Source organism: Azolla caroliniana, unplaced genomic scaffold (genome assembly GCF_043228905.1).
Source record: "Azolla caroliniana isolate FFs.n. ecotype wild unplaced genomic scaffold, voAzoCaro1.0.p SCAF_14, whole genome shotgun sequence".
NCBI lineage: Eukaryota > Viridiplantae > Streptophyta > Polypodiopsida > Salviniales > Salviniaceae > Azolla > Azolla caroliniana.
This window is the reverse complement of record NW_028230449.1, coordinates 18,632,771-18,656,585: the sequence shown is the minus strand read 5'-3', so window position 1 is coordinate 18,656,585 and position 23,815 is coordinate 18,632,771. Positions and strand designations below refer to the sequence as shown.

The following is a 23,815-nucleotide window of genomic DNA, read 5'->3' as shown; positions in this document are numbered from 1 at the left end:
GTTAAACCAAACTTAACCGAAACCAAACCGAACTTACATTCTTTAAACCAAACCAAACTCATTATTTAATTTTGAACCGATAAACCGTTAAGCCACGGTTTTTCGGTTCGGTTCGGTTTGAGCCGAAACCGTGCCCATTGCTAATAACCACCCAAATGGCTTTAGCAATCAGACATGTAATGAACCTATGTCTAGCATCTTCCTCAACCACCGTGCAAAAAAAACATGTCCCATTTGAAATATTTCGCCGTTTTAAAGTCATCGCCAATGGCAACCCACCAACAATCACACGCCAAAGAAACACCTTAGCACGAAACGGAAGGATGAGACTACCATCTTGCATCCAAAACTCTAGTCCACCACTTTGCATGTCGAGTAATATACCATGTGTTTGCAACCTTGGTTGCTAACCAAGCTCTATCTTCAACCAACTTATGGTATACATCATTAGTGTTCACCACAAAAATTGATTGTCCAATACCGAACAAGCAATCTTTCCATGGGTCCGCAACTAGCAACATTGGAATCGGGAAAACTAATCTAGGCAATGCCAATATTGATTCCCAAATGTACCCATATCCCTGTGGTATATGAAACTTATTTCTAATTGTCCTAAAGGCCATCATTTTCCTACATGACTGCAATATACCATCTTCCACCGTTACCAATCCCAGCCTGGCCATTTGATTAAACTGTGTATTTAGGCTTTCTTTTCCATCCCAATGTAGTAGCCTTGAAGATGCCAATACCTCTGCCGCCAAGGAATTAGTATCTTTTCTACACTTAGGGGGGCTCTAATGAAATAATTCCAAGCATCGCTGCCAAGAAAGCACTAATTGTTGGACCATAATAGATTCTGAACATTTAAATGCACGGGTACTATTAACAACATGCCACCATGTTGTTCTAATTCTGGTTTCCCCATGGTATATACCAACCTTTTCCACAAAATAACAAATTATTTCTGCCCAAGGTTGGGTACCTATGCACATACCTTTCAATAGATTGAATCTTCGAGCCACCATATGATCCTCCAAATTTAGTAATGCAACTCCCCCTAACAGTTTTGGAGTACAAATATTGTTCCATGATACCCAACTCATACCCAATCTTGATTCTTTCTTCCACAATGTATATTTAAGTGAACGAGCTAATTGATCAAGTGATTTCTTTGTCCAAGGTAATAATGACAAAAAATAAGAAATCATTAGAATCATTATAGCTTGTACCACTTTGAGATGAGTACTAAATGGCCATGCTAGAGACTTCCAATACATAAATTTGTCTAAAATGGTCCCTGATATCCAATTCAAACTTTGAGACGTTGAGATATCAACACCAATAGGGTAACCTAAGTGCCGACACACATTGCCTTGATCCAATATTTGGCCACACCATCCAAGATCCACCAAATGACGCTCAGTGCATCTAATGAGCATTGACTTTTGCATATTTATATGTAATCCTGACGCCAATGCAAACACATTCCACACCTCCATGTCTTTTGCTATATTATCCGGTACCGCTTTGAGAAATAAGAACGAATCATCGGCCAATGCTTGTGCTATCAATTGTTTTCCTGATGGCAGAGCTAGTCCAGCTATTTCCCCACATGTTGCCAACTCATGTATATTCACCAAAATTGGGTGTGTAGCAATTGCAAATAACAATGGACTCAATGGGCATCCTTGTCGAAGTGATATTGCCAATGGCATTGCTTTAGGTACTCCACCATTTAACATAATGTGTGACACTACACCTAATCCCACCAACAAGGGGATGCGAGACACCCTTTCCCCAAAACCCATATGGGACAAGAGTTGATTAATAGAAGACCAACTTACATGATCATATGCCTTCTCAATATCTAGTTTTACCATTACAATTTGTTGTTTGGATTCTTTTGCATAATCCACTGCCATTTGCACATTCAAAATATTATGCAAGATATCCCTTCCTTTAATAAACCCATATTGCATTGGATGAACCATAGACGACAATACCTTTTGAAGTCTATTTGCAATTACTTTGGCAAATATCTTATACAACCCACCCATTAATGATGTCGGTCTCCATTGAGCAAAAGACATAGGAGATGCCACTTTTGGTATAAGCTTAACCAGGCCTATTTTCCATGAATCAGGCATTTTACCAGAACTCCACACTTCTTGGAATAACATTGTTAGAGGACCTTTGAGTTCTTGTACAAATGCTTTAAAAAACTCATTCGTAATGCCATCCCAACCCGGGCTTTTATCAAGTGAGAGATGTGACAATACATATTTGAACTCCTCCTCTTGTATATCCTCCTCCATGGTCCACATGTCATGTTGCCCACCAATCGTTGTAACTGAGTTAAAGAACATTGATCTCGCTTGTATTATGTCATCATTTAGATTACCTTCTTGCCCAAAAAGATTCTTGAAATGCTTAACACACTCATCAATAATCACTTGTGGGTTTGTATTTAAAGTTCCATCAATCTCTACGCATACCACATTCATCCTAGCATGAGATGCATGCAACCCATGGAAAAACTTATGTGAATGACAATTATGATCATGTACTTCATTTTTCATAGCCATCACTCGTGATTGTTGATAACTACAAACCTCTAACACTTGTAAAGCATGTGACAATGCCTCTTGAATATCCAACAACACATCATCAAATGGACATTTCACCAACAACGCATTACATTTGTCTAGAAATTGTTGGATTAAACTCATCTTTTGTTTACGGATGGAAGCTTGATGAATTCCATAATATCGTGTAAAGCGTTGAATATTAGAGAGACAAACATCCCATGATGAAAGACCATGAACATTGACTTGTCTAGTTAACTCTTCCACCAATTGTCCCATAGCATGTTTAAAGTTATTATGTCCAAGAAAAGATGAAGTAAACCGCAATGGTGGTTTTCCCAATAACGATCTAAAATCATCCATAGTTTGATGTGTGTAGTCCAACACAAAATCGGGAAGTGACCTGATAATCCAATCCCCCTATACACTTGCATAGTCATAAGCGATGACAAGAATGTCTCATCATGCATAATGTAGATTCGATCCAATCTACTCCAAGTCGATCTATATTGTGCAGATTGAAAAGTATAACCAACCTCATGTCCATTATTCCAAGTCCATGCATCATACCTTAAGACCTCCATCATAAAAAAATCCCAAACCTCTTGTTAAGGAGCATCCATGAGGCCATGCATCGAAGTAGATTGACCCACCTCTAAACACATGTTAAAATCACCTAACAAAAAACCTACTCTTCCATGGCATAAAACTTGATGTAAAGCTCTCCACAGATTGATACGTTGTCCTGCAACATTTGGTGCATAAATACCTACCACCGAAATCTTATTCCCTTCGTAATTAACTTCAAACACCAAGAACCGACCATGAACATCTCTTTGAACCGCTATTGGTTTCAAGTTGTCCCTTACAATAAGCATTATGCCTTAATATAACCCTCCAATGACCCCAACATAAAACACATGATATTGCTTATATTGAAGAGAAGACCCAGACCTAGCATGCTCCTTATGTTCTACTGCACATAATACATCCCATTGACTAATAAAAATAGTTTTCCACATACTAATCGCTTAGACGAAGAACAAATTCCCCTTACATTCCATGTGACTATTTTCATTAATCACTAATTAGGATGTTTGTTGGCCTGTTCACATTCCCGTTGTGCCAATATGCTGGGTATATCCCCCAAATAATCACTTAAAACTGCAAATGCATTTTGCATAGATGGTTGATGTCTATCGGTGGATATCATTGTACCCCGCGAACTATTTTTTTTCCAATTTTGTTTGTGTAATGGTAGATTGATTTGACCATTCTTATCAAATCTAAGGTTGAAAGGTTTTGTCCCTTGATTAGATTGTTGATACAATGAACCTTGCCACGGTTTTGACCTTCTTCTCAATTGATCATAATTAGGTGCATAAGACACCCCCATATGATCTTTAGAGGAGCTACCCCTCTCTTGGCCATAATGTTCACGAACCTTCTCTCTCTTTTTTATCATAATTAGTTTACCCTAGTGGTAAGTCGATAACACTACAAGCACTGTGTCTTGGGTTCGAAACCCAATTTCCTCACCTCTCTATTATATACTTCATATATATCTCTATTTCACTAGATGCCACTGTGGAATGTAGGGGTTGAACCTATGACCACCCGGTCTCCAGTGGGCAACCTTACCAACTGAGCTACATCCATCTAGGCTCTCTGTTTTTGTCTCTCTCTCGTCTACCTGATGCTATAACTTGTGCAGATGATCCACATGTCCATAAGACTCTATTCACAAAATCAAGCGAGCAGACACACACAACACGTTATGTTTACGATCGAAAATATGAAGTAACGAAATAATATGAGAGAGAGAGAGAGATGTTTGGTCCTCGTATGTGTCGACTTATCTTTTTCCTAAGGAAAAAAGCAAACTCGCGTGTGATGCTTAATGGTGGAGTTACTCCGAAAGTGTTTCTTTCTAGATCCATGCGGCAAGGATGTCCACGAAGCCCATTGTTATTTGTTATTGTTACATGTACTTTGTTAGTAATGTTGTCAAATATTGTGGCTAGTGGTGATATTGTGGTTTTGCATTCCTTCTGGTGGACAATTGGTGGCACACGCATTGGTTGATGATTCTTTTATGTTTTTACAAGCCTCAAAAGAAAATCTTGAAAGGAGTATGCAAGTAGGCTTTAGGGTTGTATATAAATTGGAGGAAGTCTCGCCTTATTTCTTGTACAAAGAGTAATTTAGAATGTTTTGGATGGCGAGGGTCAGTGTTTACACGAGGATCAATTTATCGACATTTGGGTTATCCATTGGGTGTTGATGTTACAAATGTTCAATTGCTTGATTGGATTGGTAGTAAATTGAAGGACTTTATGTATATTATGGCCCTTTCATGTACGACTCAAAGTGGTGCAATGTATATTGATACCCATGTTATTATATTTTTTGCCTTTACTACCTTAGACTAAAAAGGCATTACAAAACATGCTACAACTTATTCGGTTCATGTTGTGGCAAAAGGGCGAAATGATGGGAGTTACATGGATTTCATGAGACCATTTGGCTACTTCTAAAAGGTTAGGTGGTGCAACAATATTGGATTTGGAAAGGCATTTGATGACTCGTAGATTTGCATTATCACGACATATATGTCAACAAGATCAACCATGGATATCTATGATGCAATATTATTATCGAGCATGAAGGATTGGTGCACGGGAAAACAAAGATTCAAGCATCCCGGTGGTCATTACTCAATGGATGTATTCCTCTAAAGATTCGACATTCTGTATGTGGACAACATTTGATAAGGTCGTGGCAAGATGCATTACCTCCTTTTGAATGGGAACCATCAAGTGATCGAGAATATTGTAATTCATTACAAAATGAATTGCTTGTTTCTTCTCGAATGTTGTTTTGGCATGGGAAAGAGAAGTTGAGATCTCAATTCAATCATTTATTTCGATTGAGGATTGTACATTTAGAAGATGTGGTTGATAATGAATCTCAAAGGTTGTCAGATTTTGAAGATGCCAAGCGATGGTTATGTATTCCCCCAAATTATGGATTTATTTGGGAGAAATTACAAGATATACCATTGTTGCAAGGATCTTTGCCATTGAAAACAAATTTTGCACATTGGGTGGATTGACGATTACAAGATGATACACGCTTATTATAGGTCACTACAGATATATTGTATCATCATGCGATGGCATCATTATCTTGGTTATCTCCTAAAGCAACGAAGTTGTGGAATGTTTGTAAGTCAGATGCAAGGTGGTGGAAAATATTACAACGTGGTTGGCATTCCCATCTACCATTTCGTGCAAAGGTATTGATATGGAGAGTCATGATTGGTGGGTTTTCGTTAGGGTCGGCCTTAAAGAGACGAGGACTAGGGCCTGACACTTATTTCTTTTGCACCGTTCCATTGGAGGATAGTACACATAGGTTCATTAAATGTCCTATAGGGTGTACCATTTGGAAGTACTTATCGGACATTTGACAAGTTTTAATGCGTTGTTGTTTGAGATGTCAACAATGGGTTTTTTCTCAATATGTTCAAAATGGTTCAAATGATGAGATAGAGATATTGTTCCAATTTTTATGTTGTTGGGGTCTACAACACAATTGGAATATGCGTAATGCTTTCATGTTTGATAATAGATAGACATGGGGTGAAAGCCTATATAAAGAAGCTGAAAGGTATTCTCATGTGGAATTTTTGGATGTTAGAGCATGTGGGTGGTCATTTCCTCAAATGCATATTTAGTTTTTTTAATGGCATTACAGGACGTCCCTCTTCCTACATAGGCAGGCATATGATAGGTAGAGGAGACTAAGAAGTGTTGTAACTTGTAACTAAGTGGATTTTACATACAATTAATATAATTGTGTGCTTTTACCAGAGAGAGAGAGAGAGAGAGAGAGAGAGAGAGAGAGAGCATAGATACTAGAGAAAGAAAGAAAGAAAGAAATATTAATGTCTTCTAAGACCCAAATGTGTGAATGTATTGTTATTTTCTCTTCTTCTAAGTTCTCATCATTAAAACAACGAAACACACAAAAACAAAACCCTTTCTCTGTAAAAATTCATGTGGGGTTTTACTCGAACAATAAAAAGAGAACTTGTCGCTGCTTCTTCTTCTTCTTCGCCGTCTCCATAGCTGCTCTTTCTGTTGTGTAGCACAGGGAAACACAGAGAGAGAGAGAGAGAGGAACGATGCCGTTAGGACAGCGAGTAGGAGATAACAGCGACTGTAGATACTGTGGAGTAGAGATCCCTTTCGATGATGATATACATTCATCTCTCATCAAGAACCTCTCTGGTGGTTTTGATTTCGTTGTTGCTCCCCTGGTGCGTGTAAAGAAACTTTCTTTTCCCTTAAGATAAAGATTACAGTTTCAGTTTCTGTTACCTGTTTTTAGGTGTTGATTAAGCACTGTTTTGGATCTTAACTGTGAACATTTGCTGAAAAGTCTCTATCATCCTTCAATGAGTATATAGATAGCATTTTGACCTAACTTGTGCACTTCCTAAGTAAGACTCTTTCTGGAGCCCGCTTATGCTCCAATTCGTAGATGAATGTGTCGACTCTAAATTATACAAGTTTTTTTAAGGAAGATTGATCAAATTTTAAGTTTGAGTACATGTATAATTTATCCTTAATCTATTCAAATTTTTGAATAAGGTTTATGCTTCTGAAGCTTTATAGTGCTTGCTGAAACACCAGCTTGTATATGTTCAGTTATCAATTTGACCCTGATCATGAACATTTGTTGAGGAAAGCTTTGCCACTTCTTAAGGTTGAGTGTATACAATGTTTATCAAAGTATATTTGGAACTTAGTATATGCATATTAGAAGCCTTTCTATCATTAATTGCCAGTTTTTTTCTTATGTTTAAAGCATTTTTATCTTAAGTTAGGTACATCTATTGACAAAACTTTGTCATTTTCTTACCAGATTTTCCGTAAAACTCCATTTGAGATGGTTACTAAACTTTTCATGACATAATACTTGTGTGTTTTCTGAAGAAACATCAGCATTCCTGAGTTCGACTTTGTATGTTTGCAGTAACCATTTAGAGCCTAATTGCGGAACATCCGATTGAAAAAAACTTTATCATTCTTAAGCCCAAGTTTTTCAGATGTTTAGTCAGCATTTGGTTGGAGAAATTTCATTAAGTGTCAGTCTGTGGATGTTTAGCAAGAATGTTGTGGCTCTAAATTGTACTCATTGTTTGAAGAAGCTCTGTCATTTGGTTTGAGAAATTTTGTTAAGTTTCAGCCTGTGGATGTTTAGCAACGGTGTTTTGGCCCTGAATTGTAATCATTTGTTTGAAGAAGCTATGCCATTTCTCAATCTTTATGGGGCTTTCAGTCTCTTAATGTTTAGTAAGCATTTGATCGAAGAAGCTATTGATCTTAAGTTCTAATTTGTCGATGGTTAGTAAGTTTTTGATCGAAAAAGCTTTATCATTCTCAAGTTCCAATGCTTACATGTTTATCATGTATATTGTGGTCCTGATCTTTGTGAGTCTCATGAAGAAGCTATATCATTCTTAACTTTATACTGCTTTCTGGAACCTTAGTTTGTGTATTTGCTCAAGAAGATCTATCATTCTGGAATCTAAATTCTCAAGGCTAACTGTTGCTCAAATAACTTCGTCATTTTAAAGCAAGGATACGTTTCTTAAAAAGACTTTTCATTCCTAATTATGTCAGTTATATCAGGTTGCTAAATAGGAGCTGGATTTATGCTATTTTTATGTGCAAACTCAGAGCAATGTGTTTGTCCTTGTTCTGACTAAAAATTTTGTCCTTTAAAATTTCTTATTGTGAAGGTCTTATCTTTCCTAGAAAATTTTGGATTTGAACTATTCAAATATTTCTGCGTCACCAAAATATTTACGGAAGTTCTTCAGTGTACATATTCTAAGTGATTGTCAATGAATTTGTATTTATGGAATTAATTCAACCTGCAATTTATATATCCAGATTGTAGTTCGATCTTTTAGTAGAACAAAGCTTAAATTTTAAGAGCATATTTATGGTGTAAAATTTGAAGCACATATTAAGCCAAATGTGGAAATGTTTGAAACTTTATAACCTGTCCATCGAATCCGTTCTCTTTTCCACATTTTGCCGTAAGATCAAATTGTGATGCTTAAGATTCTATGCATTGTTTCTTCTGTAGATATTATAACTGGAAGGGATATTCTTGTGAGAAAAGCTGTTAATAGCAGCAGCGGAAGACTTAAAACAAAATAGGCACAGCCAAGCTGTGAGAAGGCTGTTAGACAGCAGCAGAAAAAATGGTTGCAAAGAGTAGAGACACAGCCAAGGAATAGAGCTTGTTTTAAGTAGCAAAAAAGAAAATGAAAAACTTATACAAAAGAGGCTGGTATAGCCTATTTATACAAAATTGGGGAATGTGGGTGAAATGGCTGTTTGGTAGTTAAGTGACTCTTGTACTACCAAACAGGTACAAAAAACTAGGAATATCTTGGAAAAGGTAGAAGAGAGAAAAGGCATTTAAAGAGTTGCAGATTCTAGAGAGAGAAGAATCTGAGAAAAGAGAGAATGTAGTACAAAGATAATAAATATGAAAGAGAGTGCAGGGCTGGAGCTGCCACCCTCCAACAATTCTAACTTTCTATAACCTCTGGAATTTTGAAGTTTAGAGTTTGTTGTGGTTATTCATCTTAAATTGTGTTGTAATAACAGTCTCCTTGCTAGTTGTTATAATATAGAAATCGCTATAGAGTAAATTAGCTTATTTGTTATCAGATTTAAATTTAATTATTTTTAAAACATATTGGATGATTAAAAACATATCTGTATCCAAAACGTTTTGTTTCTTATCGGATTGCGCTCTCTCTAATTTTGTTCTGATATTCCGTCAATAATTATGTTGAATTTTGTTTGATAGTTTCTTATGATTTGTTCCCTTCCTCTGTATCACTTTCCTTTCTCACATTTTGTAAACCAATTTTTTTTAATATGTGTGTGTGTGTGTCCTTGTTCCTTGCTTTATGCAGACTGATCCAAAATACCGACCAAGCCAACAGAGTACAATACCACCATTTGCTGGTTCAGATTTGGTTTTAACTCCAGCCCAGTGGAGTAGTCATGTTGTTGGTATACTATTACAGTATTATAGCTGATCTTGGTTTCTGTTTTTATAGTGTTATGTTTTATAGTTTGCAAATTTGTAATTTAACTTTGATTAAATGCAGGAAAACTTAGTACTTGGATTGACCTGGATTCATCTGATGATATTCTTCGATCTGATGCTGAAATTACTCTAAAACAAGAATTGAGCTGGGCAACCCATCTTTCATTACAGGTATATTTGATGGGATTATTAACAGTATTTTTATTTGATCAATATTTAGAGAGATTTGTACCACTGTTATTAATCATACACGAGTAGAGTCTGAATAATTTATTCTACCAATTTTTTTGGATAATTTTTAGGCGGTTACTTTTACATGGTCCATTAGTTTGGTGAGTATCTCCCCCTCATCCAAGTTGTGTGGAGGGTGATCTTTGAAGGGTGTGGATAAGCTGGTAGTGTCTGGACTTAGATAAGGTGGTGTACTTTACATGTAGGACTTGTTGGGTTTTCTCAACAGTTATTGCTAAGGTTGTTTCAAACTTCCTGTATGTAATGTAACGGGAGCTATCAGTTCTGATGATGAGATTGGTCATTGGGGTGGGAGATACTGAATTGGGAGAAGGAGAAGAAGGCTATGAATGTGCTACCTGATATATTTTAATCGGAATAATAAATACTTTAGGTCTACAAATATGATTCAAGTGCTGAATGTTCTTGGAGTAAGAATTGTATATTTTAGTCATAGTTTGGATTCACTATTTTCCTGATTTTTATAGTATTGGAGATACATATTGTGACTCAGAAAACAATCTGGTGATCTCCTAGTCCATAAACTTTTGGCAGATTGCAGAACAAATTGTAGTTCTCTGTCTATGTTTCTGTCAAGTATTGGAAGAAAATATGTAATATAGTTTGGTACATAAGATTTTGATGGCTTGAAGAACAGATTCTATAAATATATAATTTTATTATGTTTCCATTAAAATCTAAGGTATCTAACAAAATACAAAAATGAATGTACTCTGAGGATTTCATACGGGACCATTTCTCTCGCCGTAATCTCTACAAAGGAATATGTCTTCAAAAGGTAGGAACAACAACAGTTTCACTCGTGTTTCCTTTTGCGGCAGCAGGATTATGTAAAGTTATTGTACAAATTGAATGTCAAGCAAGGAGTCTAGTTAGTTTCTCCAACATCCATTATAGCTATGTGTATATCAGTACATGATAATATCCCACACCATCATAATATGTTGGACAGATTTGTCATTAAGTGCGTATAACAACAAAAATAGTAATAATTTAGATGACCATCGTGATATAGTTGCCAACCAGGAGAACAGGATGTGCTACTTTCAGAAATTAGGGCGTATGACATTTCAGATGATTTTTTGTATGATTAATATGAAGCTTTGTTTGTTAAACAAAAATAAAGCAGGCTGTTTTACATTTATAACATTTTATGTTTGTGTATTTTTCTTCTCATTTCCTTTCATACAGGCTTGCCTTTTACCAACTCCGACACTCTTAAGTTGTGGGAATTATGCACGTTGTGTGAATCAAAGCTTACAGGGTTTGACAAACATGCAGGTGCATTCAGAGACCTGTGAAGTTGCTTTCTTTGAATCTTTCCTCAGAAATTTACACTCTTGTGCACAATATGAAGGAGTTACTTTCATTTTACAGCTATGGTTAAGGATACCACTTGTAAGTCCAGAACTACAGGAAGCTGAGGGAACTCCAAGGGAGGATGAAATGTTTTTAGTGAGTCATTATTCTCTTAGTTTTTCTCTACACGCTGTTCCCAGTTTTCTGGTACCATCTTGAGATGTTATTGGATAAGGGTGCAGCCCATTAATGCTTCTGCAACTGAGTATGAAATAAAAAATCTAGTGCACATATTGTAACATGTGATTTTGTTTATGTTTGCAACAGAAAAGAGATGTTGTTACAGGAAAACCAGTAAATGACTCATGGGAGTGGTGGAATATGTTCCGGATGCTTTGTGAACATCACAGTCATCTTTCAGTAGCTCTTGATATCACGTAAGTAAATGCTGATAAAGGTGTGTAAAAATGTGTCCATTTAAATGATTCTGTTTGGTTTGTAATGTAACTTAGTTACCAAAGTAAACAGCATTTTATGGTTTATATATAAGATCATTCAACTTTCTCATATATGAAGTTTCATACTTGAGGTTCTAGCTTAAACTTGAGGTCAACGGTAAAAGCTCAACGCATAGCATCTATCCATCCTAATTCTTGGTATGTGCATTTGATTTTCTGCAGAGCATCATTACCTTCACCAGGATCACTCAAACGCTGGATAGGAGAACCTGTAAAAGCAGCCATATTACATACCAGTGTATGCTAATGAGCTATATATTGGTTCCTTATTTCATGGTATAGAAAATATGACCGACTTTGTAACATTCAACATTGTTCCAGGCGTTTTTGACAAACAAAAAAGGATACCCCTGCCTCTCCAAGCGCCACCAAAATTTGTTGGCTACGTTTTTTGACCATTCTGTGCAGGTAAAGAGGATTTTTGTTCTTTACAAGAGTTGTTATTTATTTGATGATTGCCAATTTTGAAGGTCTAAACAAATGTGCTTCTTCATAGATTATCATAATGGGAGAGACCCTTCACCAGGTAGAAGGAATGGAAGTTGAGGCATCTCAGCCAAATGTTGGAAATGGATTCGGAGGTAGCCTTTATCAATTATGATGTAATAAAATTAGGGACTCATTATGAAAGAAAAAACACCACCAAGACTAACTTACAATGAACTTTGGATTTGTCTATGATCCAAATGCGAAGAACTCACTCTCTCTTGACCCTTGAGCTTCTTCTCTCCCTTCACCTTTTTCGATTTTTGATCCTCAAACGAATCAAAGAAATATTGCAATTTGTTGGTGATCAAAGAAGTGCATGCATAGAAAGGTAGTTTCCATAGTTAGATAGAACCTACACAAGCACAATACTCTACTATTTATACTGATAAGATCAGAGAGAGAAAGAAGAAAGAAGAAAGATATATTAACGTCTTTTAAGAGGCCAAAATGGCCTATAAGACCGAATAAGAGATTACATCTTAAATGTTTTCTCGTCTTTGAGAACAAATCAAAATAAAGTAAATATTACACAGTAAATATAAAAGTAAATAAGATGAAAAGAAAAGAGACGAGAGAATCTGGTTTTTGGCACATGCGAGATTCTCAAGTTAGGTATATTGTAGCTTTTGTCTCCGAAAGATCTCTATCATAGGTCGATCTAGAATGGAAATGTCTCTGAAGCGAGGGAAGCACCTACGATGGCGGGAGATAATGGCTTTTATTTGTCGATGACAAGGGTGTCAAGGTCGTGGTCCATGGGGCCGGGGCCTATGTGCACGGCAAATTGCCATTGCCCGATCAATCATAACCCTTTGTTATATCTTGGTCTGGATCCCATTTCTGTATCCTGGGGTTGACTTCTAGTATTAGGAGTGATGGAGCTAAAGAAAGTTGTGATTGTTCTTTGTGGATGAGCTTGTGTGGCTGTATTCTTCAACAACTTTTCCCGATGTCTCTTGAGCTCGAGCAAGAAAAGAGAGAGAGAGAGAACAGTGCTTTCAGGGGGTGTATGTTTAGTAAATGGAGGTGTATCCCTAGGATGTCCGGTCAATGATTGATAACTTATATATGAATATGTATAACTAATATTCATAAATAAAAAGCACCTTGTAGGAGTTGTTCTGTTGACATATTTTGGTAGTGATGTGTCACACTTAGGATGGTGATGTGTGAACACACTTAGGATAGTGATGTGTGAACACACTTAGGATAGTGATGTGTGTGAACACATTTAGGACAGTAATGTGTGAACACACTTAGGATAATGATGTGTGTGAACACACTTAGGACTACAGGGGCATTTTTTCCCCTCTTTAGGAGGTTTTTTCCCCCTGTTTAAAAATACTCTTAGAACCCTAAACTGGTAAAGCTTTTTGGGATTCAAATCAAGAACCCAACAGTGGCATCAGAGCTACAAAACGACATTTGAGCAGCAACACAACGGCTCTCATATGCAGTCCGTCTGTGCCATCTGTGGTGGCGTTTTTCTACTGTTGAAAAAACAAATTTCTGTGTGCTTTCTTTCTCTGCGCAGTTTTAGTTGTGTTTTTTTTCTGCTTCCAAGTCGATTCAATCCTAGAAAAAGCCTCCTTGAGTCTTCCAAGACATTCTTATAACCCTCAGAAATCAGGTTTGCTTCCCTTTTCTCTTCACTTGTTCATCTTTTAAGTCAAAGAGGTACGTTATTCCCGTCAGCAGTCCATTTTTTACATCAAAACGTGTTCAGTCCACGGCCATGGTTGAGAACAACGATGTATTTTGAATGCTTGCTGTTGAGGATAAACTGGATGGAACAAATTACCCTCTTTGGGCTTATATGATGCGCCATGTATTAGTAGCAAAGGGGTTGTGGAATGTGGTTCAAGGGGCTGAAAAACGTCCTGTTGTTGAGAATACAAATGCTGATGGTACTAATTCTGTCGAGGATGTTGAGCATCCTGCTGATGCCCATGCTACAGTTTTTGTTGTACCAATTGCAGAGCAACTTCGTTGGGATGGCAGAGATGCTCAGGCACATGCTTTGATAGCTTTGTCTGTGAAGCGTGCTATTATTCCCCATATTCGCTCTTGCAATAAACCGACAACAGATTTTTCTTGATCCCTGGCACAAACAAAGCATCTGACAAGATGAAAGGACTACCATCAACAATAGTCAAAATGATCTTACCAACACCCATAATTGGATAAGATGAGTTGTTGGCGCATGTGACAGTATTCCCTGTAGGGGCAGGGCTCCAATGAAGTGAAGAAATTGCGTTGCGAGGTAATATGTTTGGTTGCCCCACTGTCGAAGTACCAAACATCTGATTGTACAACAGACATACATTGTTCAGGTGAAGATGGGTCAAAACTACAAACAGTAGTAAATGCCCATTCTTCATTCTGCACAAGCTTTGCAGACTCTGTTTTTGGTGCAGAAACTTTTGCAACAACGAGTCCTGCCTCTTTTTTCTTTGCCTCTTTTGCAGCCAATTTTGGACAGTTCTTTATAAAATGATCAATTCCTTTACAATATTTGTAAAATAGTTTTTGTTTCTGCTCTTGTTTTTTTTCATTCACTTGTGAATTATTAGCAAATCATTGCTTGCTAGCAGAAGGGTTCCATTTACCTTTGCCCTTTTGACTAGCTAGGAAAGCTTGATTTGCAACACGCATAATAGACCTGTTTTGCCTAGACTGATCTTCCTGTAACAAAACAGAGACTAGCTCCTCAAATGATAAGGCATTGGGATTGCCTTTCATCATTAAACGAAGCGTAGAAGCAAAACATTGATATGAATCAGGAAGACCATTTAGAACGGTCTGCACAAGTGAACTATCTTTATTTTGTGACTTTCATTGATGACTTTTCTAGGCATGCATGGGTATATCCATTGAAGGCAAAGTCCGAAGTGTTTCTGTGCATCAAACAATTTCTAGCTTTGGCTGAGAATTTTTCATCATGTAAAATGGGCACCCTCTGTTTTGATCGAGGGGGGGAGTATATGTCTTCTGAGTTTAATGCATTTCGGGCTGAACATGGGATAAAACATCGGTGTACAGTGCCGTATACACCTCAACAAAATGGAGTTGCTGAAAGAAATAACATGTCACTCATGGAAATGGTGAGGTGTATGGTCAAAAGTCAGGCCTTACCACATAGTTCTGGCTTGAGGCTGTCATGTGTGCAGCATATGTACTTAACAGGTGTCCCACTAAAGCACTGCACTCTATCACTTCATATGAAGCTTGGCATGGCCAAAAGCCATCTGTTGCTCATTTGCGTGTTTTTGGTTGTTTGGCATATGCATTAGTGCCTAAACAACGCAAAAAATTGGATGATAAAGCAATGAAATGTATTTTTGTCGGATATAGTTCTGAAAGTAAAGGCTATCGTCTGTATCATCCACAATCTAAACACATTTTGGTTAGCCGTGATGTTTTTGTGGAGGATGCAATTCAGCCACTTCTTTCATGTACGAAGGAGACATCAGTTAGCTCCAAAGATGTGTATGACACTTTGTTGCCTCTGTTTACAAGTGGACAATTAAGTGTTGACCCACTTGAGGCACCTTCTCAGCCTTTGGAAGCTACTCATAATGATGCAGATCATTCTATTTTTGATGCAGACTTACATGATGCACTTATTAATGAGAGGGCTGATATAGAGGAGGCAAAGACTGTGCCTAGATGACTGTTGCAGACTTTGCAAGACAGTAACTTGGATTTTCCTTTGCCATACCGTACTCGTTCAAGTTATCATAGTGCTTCTTTTGATTTAGATTGTTATGCAATGGCTGCCTCTAGTCTTTGCAATGAGAGTGAGCCTGTTTCTTTTGATGAAGCACAAAATTCAGAAAATTGGATGGCTGCTATGCAATCAGAATATGAGGCTATTATGAAGACTGGTACATGGTCTTTATGTGACTTGCCTCTTGGCAAGAAGGCTATTGGCACTAAGTGGGTATATAAGCTAAAGCGTAAACCTGATGGAACAATTGACAGGTATAAGGCTAGGCTTGTTGCGAAAGGTTATACCCAAGGAAAAGGCATTGATTTTGATGAGACCTTTGCTCCCACCTGCCGTATGTCTACTGCTCGTAGCATCTGTGCAATTGTAGCTCATCGTGGTTGGAATGTACATCAGTTGGACATTAAAACAACATTTTTAAATGGTGATCTTCATGAGGAAGTGTATGTATCCAAGCCCCGTGGTTTTGTGCAAAAAGGGCATGAACACAAAGTGTGCAGGTTGCGAAAGGCATTATATGGCTTGAAGCAAGCACCGTGTTCTTGGTATGAAAAGATACATGCCTATTTGATTGCATTTGGGTTTGAGAATAGTCCAACTGAAAGCACCTTATATGTTAAGTGTGCTGATGATGTATTTCTGATCATGGTTGTGTATGTCGATGATATGTTGCTTACTGGTCCCAATGAGAAGCATATTGCTGACTTTAAGGCTGATTTGCATGCCTCCTTTGAGATGTCAGATTTGGGGCATTTGCATCATTATTTGGGCATTCAATTCATGCAAGTTGATGGTAGAATAACTTTGTGTCAATCGAAATACATTGACACATTATTACAGCGTTTTGGCCTTGAAGATTGTAAACCTATTGCCACTCCCATGGAGACAGGTTTACGTTTGAGTCTTCATGATGCTGGAGATGCATTTGATGCTGTTCTTTATCAGCAGGTAGTTGGATGCTTGATTTACTTATGCATAACCCGACCTGACATTCAATTTGCTGTCTCTCAGATGAGCAGGTTTATGCATTGCCCAGGAGTTAAGCATTGGCAGGCAGTTAAGCGCATCTTTCGCTACTTGAGTGGTACCCGGTCACTTGGGTTGTTTTATCCCAAGGGGGGATCACTACCGCCAGACCTGCATGCTTTTTCTGACTCTGATTGGGCTGGTTGTTATGACACTTGTGTGTCCACAAGTGGTTTTTGCTTCATGCTTGGTAGCTCATGCATATCTTGGTTGAGCAAGAAGCAGCCTACTGTGGTCACTTCTAGTTGTGAGGCTGAGTATAGGGCAGCTTTCACAGCTACAGTTGTGGCTCAGACGCCTTTTAGCTGATTTGGGTGTTGGTCAGTCTTCTGCCACCACCATCTTCACTGACAGTCAAAGCGCAATTGCAGTTGCGAGGAACCCTGTGTTCCATGCTCGCACTAAGCACATTGAGGTGTATTATCACTATGTCAGGGAAAGGTTCTCCGTTGGAGAGATCAGTTTGGCTTATGTGCCCACGCAGGAGAACATTGCAGACCTCTTCACAAAGGCTCTGCCTAAGGAGAAGTTTGAAGCTTTCCGCAAAGCTTTAGGCCTAATCCCATTTGTGGATTCATCTCTATCCACATAGCTTGGCACTTGTTTAACCATGAGTGTCAGCTCCTTGTTCACCGCATCACTCCCAAGGGGGATTTGTTGACATATTTTGGTAGTGATGTGTGTGAACACACTTAGGATAGTAATGTGTGAACACACTTAGGATAGTAATGTGTGAACACATTTAGGACAGTAATGTGTGAACACACTTAGGACAATGATGTGTGTGAACACACTTAGGACTACAGGGGCATTTTTTCCCTCTTTAGGAGGTTTTTTCCCCCTGTCTAAAAATACTCTTAGAACCCTAAAGTGGTAAAGCTTTTTGGGATTCAAAGCAAGAACCCAACATGTTCTTTGTACTCTAATGACTCGAGGAATCCCACCTTTAACTACTGATCTATATTTGTATGAGAGAGAACTTGATCTTAAAAGTAGTTCATATAACAGTCAAGATATATGGGTTAAGGAGTTCAGACAACAGTCAAATTTGGCTATATGAAAGGTTCATAATACGTATTAAAGAAAGAATCAACTTGAAAAATTTCCCCCCATCTTGTTAGGTGTGATGGAGGAGATTCTTAAACATATCCTGATTTTCTGTCGTGGAAAGTAATATATTAATACCAAGATGTAAAACTGAATTTCGAGATGGAATGGATCATATACCAAGTATTTGATCAGTCTTTTACCCTAGAAGAAAAACAGACGAGCATTAAAATAGTATTAAACTTTCTGAAAAAGTTCCCAGGATTTCACTAGAGAAAGAAGTTTCAGATTGAATATGTGTCAGGCTACTTCTTGGCTTACATTTGTCGGATAATTTGGCTTTGCCATATCTATTTAGAATTTGTTATCTGAGTTCTTTATATGCAACTTGACTGCTTGGAGACTAAAAAAGAAAGTTTATGTACAGAGGGAGTTTTACAAAAACATCCATTACAGCTCTACTTGGAGTATGTTGGACATCTATATCGCAAAATGTCACCTATCAGTGAACAAGAAAGATTTGAGGTAAGCTTATTGAAGTTTAGGTAGAAAGTCCTCCACGTACAGTAAGATATATATAACAATTGTTTAACAGATAACAATGTATCTTTCTAACCGTGCTTTTGCTGTATTTTTAGCTTGGATATCGGGATTTTTTGCAAGCACCCCTCCAGGTTTCTATTTTTTCATTGTCTCTTTCATAGTTGAATTGCCTTAGAATTAGTTTTTATGGCACTCTGAAAATGAATTTTTCATTTCCAGCCCCTTATGGATAACTTAGAGGCCCAAACTTATGAGACGTTTGAAAAAGATACGACAAAGTATTCTCAGGTGATTTTGTTGTGGTTTTTTTTGTAGATGATTTTGGGATCTCCACATTAACTCCGTTTTTATTTGATTAACAGTACCAAAAGGCTGTGCATGCAGCTCTTCTGGATCGTGTATCTGATGATTGTGCTTCTACAACATGCATTGTGAGGATTCTGTTTCTCATTTCTATGCATATTCATATTCATATGTGGTATTGTACAGTGTATACAATGTGTTTAAATTATATCGAATAAGGAAAGTCCATTATAAATTTTCTGTTCTTTTTGGGGTATTTTTCTATTAATTGTGGTTACTCAAATTTCATCCACCGAAGGTATTTGAATAAACTGTGACATATATAGATGTGAAGTATACACATAGCAGGGAATATGAATGGGCATGGGAAGGAGTGTTTGAAATAAAGGGGCAGGGTGAAGAGGAGCCCAGAGGAAGTGATCAGAATAAGGTGGATAAATGAAAATACATAATTAAAACACTGTTCCAAATTTATTAATACTCGATGCATATGAGAAAATGCTAGAACTAGTGAAGTATTAAGATTTGGGATTATTTACTGGTTCTTGTAAATGTGCAAAACCTTTGAGAGATGCTATATTGATATCTTCTCCTCAACTATTTCTCAGTTACTATCAGTTAGATTATATGGTTATAGAATTTTTAGTAGATTAATAAATTGAGAATGGGTGATGATTCAAATGACATCGTCAGTGACATTAACATGAATGAAAGTTGTTTTTGATTAAAGAGTATAGTTGCTGACATACACTGATCATACTTTTATTATATAATAATCTTTTTGTTGTACATTTTATGTTACCATCTCTATATATCTAACTTACGAGATCTAACTTTCTTATGTAACAATTGTAGAGATTTTTTACAGTAAATATTTCAATTTATTTTTCCACTTCTTATAGTTGAAAGTTTCAGGTGCTCATGGTTGTTGGGGCTGGTAGAGGGCCACTGGTCCGTGCGTCCTTACAAGTATGTATACCACATTATGTGGAAACATTTGATCTTGAAAATGCTTTGTCAACAAAATAGGTTGAGTAACTGAATATTGGTAAAGTATATTGTGTTTGTGTCTTAAAACGGCTAAGCATAATAAGGTGCCTACCAACTAAACTGTAATATCTGACAATTATATATTTGATCTTGCAACTTAGCTGGCAGAATTCTTCAAAGATTCAAACACATTACCCAAATTTTGTCAAAACAAAGGATATGAAGTATTTTTGTGTTCCAGCAGTAATGAAATGTGTAACATCTCGAGGTTTTTGTTTGTGTATAGCAAATCTTGGCATATAGTATTATTCTCACAGAAGATGATGGCGTACAACATTGAATTATTCTGTATCAAGTTATTATTATTATTGTAGTATGTGCTGTTTTCAGACATTGGTTTCAAACTTTTAGGCAGCAAAAGAAACTGGAAGAAATCTACGCATTTATGCAGTCGAAAAGAATCCAAATGCAGTTGTCACACTTCATGTGAGTCTGGCATTTTTTTTATAGGATCATCTGTTTGTTCTCTATTTTCTTAGGCTTTTGAGATTTCAATACTTTGTGAGGAGGTAATTTTAAAGTGTTGATGTAAATGTGACAGTTATTAAAATTTGAATTCGGTTGTTATTAACAGAATTTGGTAAAGCTTGAAGGATGGCAAGATATCGTCACGATAGTTTCTTCTGATATGCGCAGTTGGAATGCACCTGAGAAGGCAGATATACTGGTCTGAATTATTGTTCTCTGTAGTAGGAACGGGTCTTGGTTTTGGTGAAGGAAAGAGGATCATGTTTCTAGTGTGCAGGTCAGTGAGCTGCTTGGATCCTTTGGTGACAATGAACTCTCTCCTGAATGTTTAGATGGTGCACAACGATTTCTCAAGGACGATGGTATTTCAATACCTAGCGAGTGAGGAAGATTCTTATTTTTGTTTCTTTACTTAGTAAGAATTAAACCATTAATTATGGAGCTTTATCTACAGGTATACAAGTTTTCTTGCACCGATTACTGCTTCTAAACTTCATAAAGATGTATGAGTTTCTGAATTCTTCTGTTTTCTGTAGCACTTGCCAATTATAGGGTTGCCTATAGAGGAAAAACTAAGTGCTCTTTACATTCTTTCAGGTAAAATCATATAATGACCTCGCACATTTTGAGACAGCTTATGTAGTTAAGCTCCACAGCGTGTCAAATTTGACTTCTCCACAGCCAGTGAGAACTTGTCTTATTTATACTTCAGTTTTCTGTGTTTTCTCACCATATATTGATAGTGTCCAAAATTAATGGTGGAAAAAATTAGGTTTTCACTTTCACACATCCAAACAGAGCTGCAAATCAAGATAATCGACGGTATAAGAAGCTCATCTTTGAATTTTCTGGGGATACTGGTTCAGCTCTAGTGCATGGTAATCTCAAAGCTTTTGGTTCGTAATGTACTGAATTTGATTAAACATTATGATTTAAACTTAATGCTCTCAAATGCAGGATTTGCTGGGTATTTTGACTCTGTACTTTATAAGGACATTCATCTAGGCATTGAACCTTCAACAGCCACACCAGACATGTTCAGTTGGTAATCTTTCGTAAAGCCTGTGAATCTTTCGTCTAGTTTACTCACATATAAATTTCTGGTTCTAGTTTACTCACATATTTCAAGAAATCAAAACGATATAGAAGGGCAGACCTTGAATATGCAAAGAATACTGGATTTGAGCAAATCAAGGATTTCTTCTCCCCCTCTGATATCAAATGTAAAATTGAGCATTTAATGAAGGTATTAGCTTCCAGGAACATACGGATAATTTTCAAACCCTCAATTGACAAATTTTCTTGCGTATCTGTACGCTTAGTCATGCACACTTCACGGTACAAGCATTTTGTATGGCAGACTTGTGTATCAATTGTTAATGCACACTTATGAGAGGCATCCAGAGCCATATGCTGACACTAAATGAAGTTGTGTACCACAAGATGCATCACATACATATACCCTTGATTATGAACATTCATCCTTCCTTTTTGGAGACATTGTGGATCTTGAAGGTGGAAATGGGGAGCAGCACAAAACAAGTGAGGAAGTCCGTGGGTAGAGATGTAAATACCAAAAACGTAAAAGTACTATAAAGTCAAAGTATAAGATTTTTACTTATTTTTGTTCATTTTGGTGCTACTGCTTAGTTTCTCTCTCTCTCTCTCTCTCTCTCTCTCTCTCTCTCTCTCTCTCTCTCTCTCTCTCTCTCTCTCTCTCTCTCTCTCTCCTCCCTCCCTCCCTCTACCTAAAACTGAAATCTTATTCTTCCCCTGGATCATCCACAATCTTTCCTACTTGCCAATCTGCTAAAAGATATTCCTGATTACATTTAGCTTGGCAGGATGACATATTTGTGTGATAATGTACATTTGTAGTTATTGGAAGCATTGTGAATCCCAAGGTTGTAGCAAGTAAAGTTCTAAAAGATATTCTTGAGTTACATTTAGCATGATCGTATATCGTGTGACACTGTGAAGCACCAGTTTGACTCGCGTGTTTCTCCCACATTCTTTTGGTGAGTCATCTTCTGCATAGACAAGTTAGCAGTTATCTGCTGGTTCATTTTAAGCTGCTAACGGAAACGAATGTCACTGATCACACTGTTAAATTGTACGAATTAGTTATAAACACAAATTAAGCATCAATTTTTACAGTAATACAGAATTTTGTAGAATAAAGAAGAGATCATTGTCTTCCGTTATGCTGTAGGTTTGCAATATACTTCCCAGTCAGGCAGCCAATTTATGTCCCTGCTGGGAGTGTAATGGAGGTTCACTTTTGGCGATGTGTTAGCCCATCGAAGGTAAGGGAATTTTCTTTGTTTTGTTGGTATCCTTGTGATGAATATTAACTGCTGCATTTTGTTTTAGGTGTGGTATGAGTGGGCAGTCAGTGCTCCCTATGTTTCTCCAGTTCATAACCCAAATGGTCGGTCTTATTGGGTTGGGCTATGAAACACTTATTTTTGCACAATAGAAATATGCTGTAGGCCAGAAGGTATCTGAACAAGAGTTTTTTCTAGTATTGGCCATTTATTGTCATCCCTGCTGGAGAAAATGTCATTGTCTGTGAAAGACCTTGAAGTCTTTTCTGATTCGATTAGATGACAAGCACATATGAGTGGTTCACAGCCATTTTAAGACGGTTTGTGCTGCAAAGCTCATTAATGCAATGGGGGAAGGGGGGGCTTTAAAGACATGATCCTAGGGGGATTGTTGGTTTTCAAGACAACATTCTGTCAGGGTGGATAAAACGATGAGAAAGTGGAAAGTGTATCTCACTTCTGGGAATGCAATGCCATGGAAAGTCTCTTCACTTACTTAAATGCATGGATGATGATGCGTGTCTACACTTGTTTTTATAAGACTTTATAAATCATCAATCATAAGTCATTTTGTTATTAATGGTTAGAGCTACCAAGCTCCAATTAGAAGCATTTCACTCCAAATTGCATAAAATTGTTGGCAGCATTCTATTGTTTGCCCTTTATTTGCTTGCAAAATTATTGCAGTATTTTACCAAGACCAATTCCATAGACATTTAACAAGCTTGGTACAAAACAAGCTGATTATTAACAAGCTTATGGTTTGCAACTTCAATGGAATATATGTTAATGTAACTTTCTTTCTGTATGAAGCTCTATTGTCATTTAACATAATTATTCAATGTTTTTTTATTACTGAACCTCTCGGATTGTCTATTACTATTACTTCTAGTATATCATTTGTCTAGTACCAGGTTATTGGATGCAATATGAGTACCGAATGCTGGAATGTGCATTGTGTTGTTTGTAAGTATGAAATTCATGAATTACTGTTTTTTGTTGGCAGGCTAGTAAATCCAATGTCAGCACTAT

At 37.2% G+C, this 23,815-nt stretch overlaps 1 protein-coding gene and 1 pseudogene across 1 annotated transcript; both read left to right on the top strand.

The window, feature by feature from the left end:
• The first annotated feature begins 6,626 nt into the window (after positions 1 to 6,626).
• Positions 6,627 to 23,517, top strand: SKB1 (SHK1 binding protein 1). The gene is made up of 23 exons (XM_087330446.1): positions 6,627 to 6,909; positions 9,595 to 9,694; positions 9,793 to 9,902; positions 11,175 to 11,264; positions 11,361 to 11,438; positions 11,610 to 11,719; positions 11,963 to 12,038; positions 12,122 to 12,208; positions 12,297 to 12,381; positions 18,520 to 18,617; positions 18,731 to 18,766; positions 18,855 to 18,923; positions 18,998 to 19,066; positions 19,854 to 19,907; positions 20,340 to 20,414; positions 20,563 to 20,655; positions 20,734 to 20,837; positions 20,911 to 20,959; positions 21,054 to 21,140; positions 21,229 to 21,334; positions 21,414 to 21,501; positions 22,669 to 22,762; positions 22,830 to 23,517. Exons 1-23 carry the CDS (start codon positions 6,775 to 6,777, stop codon positions 22,911 to 22,913), a joined length of 1,977 nt encoding a protein of 658 aa, XP_087186572.1. The 5' UTR covers positions 6,627 to 6,774; the 3' UTR covers positions 22,914 to 23,517.
• Positions 14,025 to 14,357, top strand: LOC147855722 (uncharacterized; annotated as a pseudogene).
• Positions 23,518 to 23,815: the final 298 nt, after the last annotated feature.